Raw genomic sequence first — 10770 nt, 5'->3', positions numbered from 1 at the left:
ATATTTATCATCCCTAATCTGAAAATGTAAGATGTGAGATATTCCAAAAGCTGAAATTTTTAAGTGCTGACATTAAAACCAAAGGAGAAAAATTCCACACATAATCCTATGTAACCGTTTGCAGTTAAAGTTCAGGTACATTTAAAAAATGTTGTTTACAATTAAAATCAAGCCGTGTGTGTGGTGTACATGAAACATAAATGAATTTCATGTTTAGATTTGGGTTCCATCCTCAAAACATCTCAGTATGTAAATGGAAATATTCCAAAATGGAAAAACTCCAAAATCTGAGATATTTTCACTGCCCATTACTTAGAAAAAGGACACTTAGCCTGTAGAAGGTAAGAATAAAAATATTATTCCTTTCTTTCCTTAATTATAAATAATACAATTGTTGATGTAAAGCATCTAAAAAGATGAATAAAGCATACTAAAGGCAACACTTCTGGACACCTGATTAATCCATAAATCAATTTAATTTCTCTATACACCTAACAAATTATTAGAACATAAAGTTAAATCGTACTACTCATTATGACATAGAATATTAACTAAGAATAAATTTAACAAAAGATTTTTCCACAGAAAATTTTACATAGAAAATATTATTGAGAGAAATTTTAAAAGTCTAAAATTAGTGAAAGAACACACTGCCTTCATGATTGTAAATTCAATATTATAAATGTGTTACAACTTCTGACACTAATTTATAGAATCAAGATAATCCCAATCAAAATACAAACTTTTTCTTTGCAGAATTTTAGAAGCTGATTTCATATATATATAAAATCACAAGATCAAGAATAAGAGTAAAATAAGAAAACCTTAAACAAAAACATATAGGAAAGAATCACTGCCAGATGTCATAAGTAATTGTATTATAAAATTATAATCATCATCAGATTATAGAACTGGTATTACAAATATTAATAGATCAATGGAACAATATAATCACTTAAGTTATAACACTTTTATTATGAATTTGTGAGGAAATAATTGATTTTTAATAATGGTGGAGAGATAATTTAATATTCCTGTGGGAAAAGTTAATCTTATCCTTATTCTACATACAATAGTAGTCTACAGGTAAATAATAGTTCCAAATTTTAAAGAAATAAACTAAAAATGCTTTGTAAAAGATAATGAGTATCCTCATGAATTTTTAGTATAGAAATAATTGAAAGTAAAAGACTCAAAGTGTAAACTTTAAAATTAAAAACTCTGTCCATCAAGAGACACAATTAATGGAATAAAAAGCAAGATAGGATAGAAGGGATATGCAAATGAACTCATTCCCAGAATATTACTGAGAAAGCCTGCTAGAAATAAGAAAAGAAAACAACACAATTAAAAAATAGGATCCTGAACAGGTACTTCACAGAAGCAAATATATGATATCTGAACACCAAATTGAAAAGATAAGTATCAGTTTTGATCACAAAAATTAAAAATACAATCAATATACATTAGGCCACGAATCCTACAGAAAAGCCAAGCCTAAAGCACTGACAGTGTGAAATCTTGGGGAAGGCATCTGGGCGTTCTCTTAAAATGCAGATAACACAGATTTGCCTCTGTCTTCAGAGATTCACCAACTGCACCAGTTCCACTGCCCTTTCCTCCCGGGCACACAGCTGGTCTAAATGCCCAATCTCCTGCTATGGCCACATGACTAAGCTGCAGCAAGGAAGATGCAGAATTTAATAACTCACTTCCAGAGGTTGGCCCCAGAATTGCCCTCCATAACCTCCATTACCTTTTCCCCTTTTAACAGCCAGGTAATTTTGCCCAAGGTGACCTTAGAAATGGCATTAATGATGACAGTTTCTAAGAGCACGAGCACACACCCACCCCTATCTCTTTAACGGATTTTGACTTTTATTGTATGATGCAACTAAGATTTTATTATCAATCTGTTAAGGCAGTAGTATTATTGTTGCTGATGTGCGTGCATGTACACACACACACACACACACACACACACACACACACACTTCTCTCAGGCTGCATTTGATTCAGATTGTAACACTTCAAAAATGGTCTTGAAAGTAGCTTCCTCTTCTGAACAACTCATTACATCCTGCGCACAAGAGGAACATCCCTGCCCATGTCCTACAACACTCAAACTTTCACTAGTTCAGAGAAAATGCAGAACAGTCCACATAGGTGCCAACTCCGGATTCAGTTCTCACTGAATTCAATAACATCCTTGTGTTTGTTGGCTGTATGATATGAACACACTATAAAAACTTCAGGGGGGTTATTTTGTTAGACTTTAAAATGCTACAACATCAACAAATGGGACAAATAGTCTAAGGACATAATTTCTGCTATCAGAGTACTGCACTGTGAACCCCAGTTTTGCCAGTTAGCTAACTTGGCCACTTGTGCCCAATAATAGGGAAGGCCGTGGTGCAAAGCTCCAGATTCAGAGCTAGAAGTCTGCGTTCCCATTCTGGCCCCACCCACAGGTCTACTCACCACCGAGCTGGTAGCAAGAAGCTTCAGGGTTCCTTATTTACAGGAACCCTCCCAGTGTCTTCTAACCATATTTTGTATTTCATGTTTCTGAAAGAGGATCCCCAAAAGCATGAATAAAAATTTGGAGCTACCACAAAATCTGGAGCAAAAGCTGCCTCCACCGGTTACTGGCTCTGTAACATAGCCTGGATGTGACAACATAGCTCTTCTCAAAGGGTTGCCATTAGGATTCAGTGACTGAATTCATATGACCATGCTTAAAACAGTGCCATGCACATGCCATGTCCTCCATGAATGTTAGGTCCACAGCTCCTTTTCCTAGCCTTTCTCTATCTTGTTCTTTCCTGAGAACTGTCAGGTCCCTGGGCACCTTTCTGTTTGCAACTCTAGCCTGTAGGGAGCTTCCCTTGAGTCCTGAATTCCTTCCTTTGTGTGTTTTATCTTTTATTTTATGAAAAAAATCATAACAAAATAATCAGAGAATAATAGTAATTAATACACTGTGTATTGTCATCTTCCAAGTAGCTACTCAGAGGAAAAGATTTATACCAAAAAGATTATTGATGTATTTCCTGTAAGCCTCCTGAGTTGATTACAATCCAGTCTAAACAGCCTCTAGTAGAGCTCTTAAACCTATGAGACTTTTCACTGCTTGGTCATTGCCTTCATGGTGACAATTTTTGTTTATATTGTCCTCTGCAGAGCCATCTCCTAGATTGAATTTCTCAACAAAACCATTGGCATGAAAGTGGAATTATCACCAAACTTGTTGTACATTACATTCGGAAAGTATTGCTACGTGTCACTTATACTCTAAAAAGCTATTTAGACTTCATCCTCCCTTTGAAATATTGACCTTTTGAACAAATTCAGGCCTTGAATACTGGCTTTTCTGTGCCAACTTGGAACAGACTTGGGACACAAACATTGTTGCATACTGGATTTTCCTTCTACCTCCTCTTAAGCGAATCACAGTGAGAATAATCAGCATTATCTGAAGGCTACTGTTATAAAAGTTAATCACGTATTTTAAAAATTATACTTATAAAATATATAGATTGGTTTACCAACAACCAGCCACCATGTCTAGCCAAGTAGACATGAAATTAACTAGCATACTAGGAAAGGCATGCATAGTACCTAAGAGTTTTCTATGTATTTTCAGTGTTCTGAGTATCACAATTCCCTGCCAGTTTACAGGATAATGAACAAGTTACCTTCAATTGATTCTCTTACCTCATTGTCCGCGGTTATTCTGTCATAAATTTTATTGAGAGTGTTGCAGAAAAATCCTGAAGGATAGATCTGTGCCTTCAAATATAGCCTTGTCAAGGAGCTCTTTTAATACTTTCCCACTGTGGACACAATCTAGAGTCTTTGATTTTGTTCCTTAGATAATCTCAGCTAGACTGCCTTTCCAATGGTAATTATTCAAAGAAGTAACAGAGTAGCAAAACTTAAAAATAAAACAAAAAAATGTTTATGGGGGAGGGTCACTGTGACCCGGGCAAGGTAATACAAAAGCATTGTTCCTGAGCCTAGGAAATAGAAGCAGAGTAGAAAAGATGTGATCACACCATAGCTGAAGTTACAAAAGAAGAAAGGTATGATTTCCAACTCAGAGGAATTTGGATGGAGCTCCAGAAGGAGTAAAATAAGCAGGAAAGAGAACTTTAAAATACACATATAGAAGTTGGGAACATACACTGAGATTGTAATTCAGAATGCTGGCTCTGGCTATTTATTTGGACAACTCCTACCACAATAATTTTCTCTCATGTCCAGGAGGTTCTTTCTTGACTTTTATCATGCAAAGCACAAATAAGTTCCCTAGTCATAGATTAAGGTATAATTTTAATTTAGCAAAGAGAAATAGCACAATGCCAGTGTTGGCAAGAGTGAATCTCCCCATCATTCCATGAAGAGGAATTCTTGGATCAGAAATCACCTAGACATGGTTTGAGTCCCATTCTAGTGAACAAAATCCATCCTATGGTATCTTCCTATGTGCTCTTTGCCATAAGATCTGTGTGAGATATGACCACAAGACTACTTCAATATGGAAAGAAATAGAAATATTGATATTTAAAAGTCTAACTTGGAAATGCGTGCTATGTAGATGAACTGTCTAGAACTGAAATGTTAGCTCCTTGCAATGGGGACTTAGGAGCATATGGGATCTTGGGCATGTGCAGAATGTACTACTGTACAGGAAGTTCAAAAGGACTCAGCAATCACAAACACCTTCACATTTCCACCCCACACTCAACTGTACCCTGTTGCAGGCCCCCGCCATCACCCACAGAAGCCTGGCTGTTCCTTAGATCAGAAGCCCTGATCAATTTATAACTAAAAACCTCTTTTTAGTAATACCTCCTCTTGTCCTTACTCTAAAGTGACCACACAAATGTGCTCTAGAATTATAACTTGAAGTCTGCCACCATGGCTGGCTCGCTGCCTGCAGAGACACTGGCTGAACCTAAAGCTGCAAACAGCAAGACTGATGGGTATGAAACGGGGCAAATGAAAAACATATCTGTGATCCAGAGGACAATCACTCTGAGAAGCTCTAATGCTGAGAAAACAAGGAAGGGCATCTCTCCCTGATCCTAACAATCTAGTAGAATGTTCACTTTTTCCATAGAAAAACAAGGAAAGATCATGAGTAGGAGAGTGATTGGGTGATTCCCCTAATGGAACTACCTGACAGCCCTTCCTCTTCCTTGAACTGCATATAAGAACTGTGCTGGCACCCGGGACACTACTGTCCCTGGACATCACCTCCCGAGTCCTCCAGGATGCAGGCTCTCCAGCTCCTGTTCAGGGCCAGCCCGGCCGCCCTGCTCCTGGTTCTATGCTTGCAGCTGGGGATCAGCAGCGCCCAGGAAGACACGTGAGCCAAGCCCTTCTCCTCCCTACAGAAAGCCCATGGGGAGGGCTCCCCTCCTAACCTAGAAATGGACATGTCCCTTCTGGGAGATTTTGAAGCTTCCCATTCATCTTGTCTCACGAGCTCTCATGACCTCATGGGAGATTCCACATCCCTATTCAAGGAAGCCCCATCAACCCTCTCACACTCCCTCTGCAGCCTTCAAGGTTACCTGTTGAATAAGTTTTGCCAGGACACAGAGACTTTAATTATTAATCAGTCTTTCTCCAGGCCAGGTGTAGTGACTCACACCCGTAATGCCAGCGCTTGGAGTGTAAAGCAGGAAAATCACTGTGAGTTCAAGGCCAGCCTGTGCTACACAGTGAGTTCAAGACAGGCTTTAACTATACAGCAAGACCTGTCTGTAAGAAAAAATTAATTGTACTCTTTGTCTCGGAACTACAGAGCATCCTCAACATTTTTCTTCAGAGTTCTGCTTCCTAAAGTTTACTTTCTCACACCGTGCCTCACACAAGAAGAGATGCAGAGGTCTGAGAGTCCTAACAACAGCTCTGTACAGCTTTAGCAGGACTCACTGAAAGATGCGATGTCCTCATGTCACCATCTTATGTTCTGAGGTTGAGGTAGGCTGCATGCACCTGAGATGTCCTTTTGTCCTTAAGCCAAAAGATGAATACTAGGGACTTCTTTCCCACACCTACACTGAGACCTGGGACCACAGGTTCACAAGTCAATGTACTGAGAATCCTAATTTGAAGGAAGCAGAAAAGTAGGGAAGTAAAATGAAGTAGGAAAGGGAACAAGGAGTCTGGGAAGAATCAGGGATGCTTAGCAAAATCCTATAGTTTTCTCTCCAGCATCAGACCTGAGCGATGAGTCTCTGGACCACGATCATGGAGGTGCTCTGAGCAACCATGGCCAATGTCCTTTCCTAGAGGCAGCTATTCAGGCTTTTGTCAACCTGGTACAAAGGAGACAAACAACCTCAGAGATGCTATGTGAGGATAGGTTCAGCTCCAAATGTTAGCAAAGAACATATAGGGCACTGTACCTTAATTATTTTTTCTTTTTGTGTTTAAAATTTTTTTTCATAGAAAAAATGCAACTGCATAGTTTTCAGTGAAACTAAATCCACACAAAACAACCAAAGCAATCAGCACAGCTGAGTGCTTGGGGAGTCTGATGCTGAGCAGTTGATCCAGGCCCCATCATCCCCTCCCTGGCACTGTCCCTCTCCCTCCTGCCACCTCACGGTGCCCACCCCATCCATGGACCAGTTTCTGATCTCTGTGACCTGTCTTGCTCCTTCCAGAACTAGTCGAAGGGCAGTAATACTCAATATGGAGATGCCACAGGCAGCCAGAGCCGGTGAAGAAGTCACCTTGAAGCTGAACGTTCAGACAGAATTGAGAGAATGCATGGTGGTAAGTAGAGACCTAGGGGAGTGACTACAAGACAAATTTAAGTCCTTCATGATGAATGCAATATACTCAAGCTCTCACTTTAATATTGCACAGTAAACATTATAAAATATTCTCAAATATGCTGTGCTTTCTGAGCTATAGAACAATTGTGAGAGCGTATCGAAGATAACGACTTTTACTTTACAGATCAAGAAACTCTGGTCCAGGAAGATTTAGGGAGGTAGGGAAAGAGCGAAAAATGAATAGGAAGTGAGAGAAAAAGAGAAAAGATGCACGTGCTGGTAGAACACTGGTAGGAGTTTCTCCACGGCTCTGAGCATGGTGCATACAGCATGGGGTTTGAGCAGGGGTTGCTCAAAAGAACACACTGCAACCTTGTGCAGTAGATTAAATCAGGTGGGGTACAGAAGATCAACAGACTCTGGTGTGTCCTGCTGCATAACCTCTGCAATGAGTCTGCTTTCCTCTTGCCCTTCCTCTGCTCTTTTGCTCTGTCTCTCCAATAGCTGGCTTTTGTCCAGGCCTCCCCGGCCGCACAAGGCGCTACATGCTTCCTCTCCTTTTCATAGCTTAGCAACTGGCAGAAGAAAGTTGAATCTCTAAACTATAGCAGAGATTTTCAAATCATGGTGCATCTAAAACTCACCTGCTGGTCCCGTCAAACAACAGAATCTGATTCAATGCTCTGGGAGAATCAGAGCTTCTATATGTGTACCAGCTCCCAGGGCATGTGGAAGCTCTTTTCAAGAGTCCATTCTTTGAGCAGCTTGGGGTTAGAGGTTTACATCACCCAAATTTCCCAACAGCATGGGTGAGATGTAAGGACAGCAATTAAGCAGGAAACAAAATTGGAAGCATAAAGACACCTATTCATTAAAATACATGCTAATACATACATATAAGAGTACAATTCTTGATCATTAAGCAAAGACTATCCCAGCTGCTTTGTCAAATTTTTTGTTTGCCATCCATAAATCTGAACCAAGGGGCTGGGGACTTAGTTCAACAGCACAGCGCCTGCCTGGCAAGCGCAAGGTCATGAGTTCAATTCCCAGTACTGGAAAAAAACAAACAAATAAACAAACAAAAATAAAACAACCCATAAATCTGAACCAAATATGTTGTCCTGGGTTGGAAGAGAGACTAATTCATAGTTTTTCAGTTTTGTGTTTTGTTTGTAATAACCAGAGATGACAGTGTGGAAAATGTACACATGATGCATATGATTAATATTTGTGATAATAATAATCTCTGGCCATGATAAATAACAAATTTACATTTGACTCCTGAAAAAGTGACAGATGTATAAAATGTACTCAGGTCAACACAATGTCATATAATATTACAATCGAGAAAAATAAACCTTAAGAATAATCCTGGTACAATAAAATACATTGATCTTTTTAAAACCCACCTAAATCCATGTAAAAATCTCTTTGGTCTGAGTCAGTGAATTGCAAACCAAAAAGAATTTGTGTAAAGGGAAATTTTGCTAACTCTATTCGGCTAATTTTTATTTGTAGCTTTCAATAAAATATGAATATAAGGCTTTTAAGCATCTTCACATTTTAAAACTGTTAGGAAAATAGAATTTGTTCATTAGTTTAAAATTTCTACTACCTTATTTTCTATCAAATGCAATACTTTTACAACTAAAGTTTTGTTAAGGTGAAATCTTAGACATACTTCTTTTAGAGCTAAAACAGAATGGATTACGCTTATATATTCAAATATAAAAATTGTATAACACTTTAAAGCTAAAAATAACTTATGGTCAGCCACAGGGCTTAAGCAGTTTTGTAATATAGACCATTTTGTGGGTCTCATAAAGTCTTTGGCACCTACTGGGAAAAAAAGTTTTTAAATGCACAATGTGCATTAGATGACTTATGAAACTAAAACATTGAATGACAAGGTTAAATTAAATAAATTAAACTTATGAAACAATAATATGTGTGTTTCCTGATGTACTGGCTGAAAAAGCAATAGATTTAAACTACAAACAAGTTAAAGTTCATCTGGTGAAGACACGGTCTGTGCCGGCTGTTGTAGCAGTACAGCAAATAGGGAAGGGAGGAAAGAAAATACAAGGATAGGCTGATTTGCACTCCAGCGCTCTCCAAGGCATTCTGAATAGCATCCAATGGCGAGAACGCTGGGATTTCCTGTGGGGCAGAGGGTTATTCACTGCGGAATTTCCAGGTAACTGAGCAAGCTTCTGGGCTGGGCAGATAACAGGTGGCCTCAGTCAGGCACACCCAGCCATCCTGATAACTCCTACATGTTCAGAGCAGTGATGAATGCGGGTGACATTTTTAAGATATGTTAATCTGGAAAGTGCTATGAACCATTTTCTTCTTCCTTGTTATAAAAATCACACACTGAGCTGATGCTACATGGAAATTTCTTTCCATCTGGATTTACACAGCTACCGTACTTATTCACAGGTCCCTCTGGGTTGACAGACAACAGAGTAGGAGCCCTTAATTAGCACTAAATAGGCATTGAAATTGATACACAGAATAATCTGAGATATTAAGTTGTAGGGCCCAAGTTGAAAAGGAAAATAAAGGGAAGAAGTTTGCCCTTTAGATTTCCTTTTCTTATCTAATAGTCGGGCTTGTGAAGTAGCTGTTTCCTGCTCACAGTGAAGGCAGGTAGCAGTGAGATGAGTAACCTTCAACACCGAGGGTCACAAAGTTACCAGGGAGCACAGCAGGGCCTGATCAGCCTGCCAGTGAGGCCCGGCCTTTGTGTCCACAACCAGGCAGCCAGGATGCCATCTCAGCCATTCACAAAATAAAATACCACGCAGGCCATCTCCCAGAATGCCACTGATAAGGAAGGCCGGTCTGCTCCTGGATGGACTGCCAACCAGGAGTGAAACCTTGTGACTTCACCTGCATCTTCCCGTCCCCTCCTGACTCTCATGCCTACATGTCTCAGTGATGGGTGGGTATACAGGAGGAGCGAGAATCTGACAGAACTAAAGTGGGCTCCTCAGTAACTCTGACCCAGCTCTTTCTTCTTCCTCTTGTCTTTCTTCTCTTTCACATTCACCAGACTAACACTGAGTCGTCTTCCCCCACCAGATTAAAACTTATCTCGTAAGCAGCAGGTCAATGGATGGCCCCTTCAACTATAAATACACTGCCTGCCTCTGTGAAGATGCCCCAAGGACTTTCTACTGGGACTTCCAGAGCAACAGTGAGTACACGCATTATCTAAAGAAGGGACCCTCTGTGACGGAGGGAAGAGCAGAAACAGAAGTCATAGGAAAAAGCAGAGTTAGGTGGGGAAGAGCAACCTGGGGAGCTGGAAGAATGATGTCCAGGTACCAAAAGGGAGGCACTGTGTGAGAAAAGCTAAGAAAGGTGATCATTTGCAAATGCTTTGGGAGAACTGAGGCCCAGTGGATAAGTGCCTGATTCCAGCAAACAGCAGAGGACCCTGAAGAGGCTTGAGGTGATCTTTGTGCTCCTCTCTTCCAGACACTGTACGAATTGCAGCAGTGGTTGACATTATCCGGGAGCTGAATATCTGCCCTGAAGATCTGGCCGTGGTACCTATTCAAGCAAATCGGGTTTATTCTATGAATACCCTGTATATAAATTACTAGCAACCCTTGTGTGTCTCACAATGCCCATGTAGTTTCCTCTGAGTCAGCTGAGCTGGGGAATCTGGTGCGGGTTTAAAATAAACTTCTTACAAGCTTCCTGTGTTCTATCGTACTTCCCTCCAGACTCTGTCCTAGCATCTGTCCTAGAACACCAAATTCCTGTAAGGATGAATCTCTTTCTGAAAACAGTTACTGCAGACACTTGCTTTCTAGCACCCATAAAGCAATTGACTTCATGCTCAGCCCTTGTGGAAGTCTCTAAAAGGAAGTGACAAGACACGTGGATTTAGACAGCCTCACTCTTTGGTAGCAAATGCCCACCAGATGCAAATCTAAACCTAAGAAGCTTCTGACAG

At 40.0% G+C, this 10770-nt stretch overlaps 1 protein-coding gene across 1 annotated transcript; it reads left to right on the top strand.

The window, feature by feature from the left end:
• Positions 1-5279: 5279 nt before the first annotated feature.
• On the top strand, positions 5280-10445 carry LOC102026540 (prolactin-inducible protein homolog). Its single transcript, XM_005405525.2, has 4 exons — positions 5280-5374; positions 6684-6795; positions 9888-10002; positions 10287-10445. Exons 1-4 carry the CDS (start codon positions 5280-5282, stop codon positions 10412-10414), a joined length of 450 nt encoding a protein of 149 aa, XP_005405582.1. The 3' UTR covers positions 10415-10445.
• The last annotated feature ends 325 nt before the right edge of the window (positions 10446-10770 follow it).

The sequence above is a fragment of the Chinchilla lanigera genome, unplaced genomic scaffold, assembly GCF_000276665.1.
Source record: "Chinchilla lanigera isolate Chin_1 unplaced genomic scaffold, ChiLan1.0 scaffold00093, whole genome shotgun sequence".
Classification (NCBI taxonomy): Eukaryota; Metazoa; Chordata; class Mammalia; order Rodentia; family Chinchillidae; genus Chinchilla; species Chinchilla lanigera.
The sequence above is the reverse complement of the archived record's forward strand: the minus strand, read 5'-3'. Positions and strand labels throughout refer to the sequence as shown.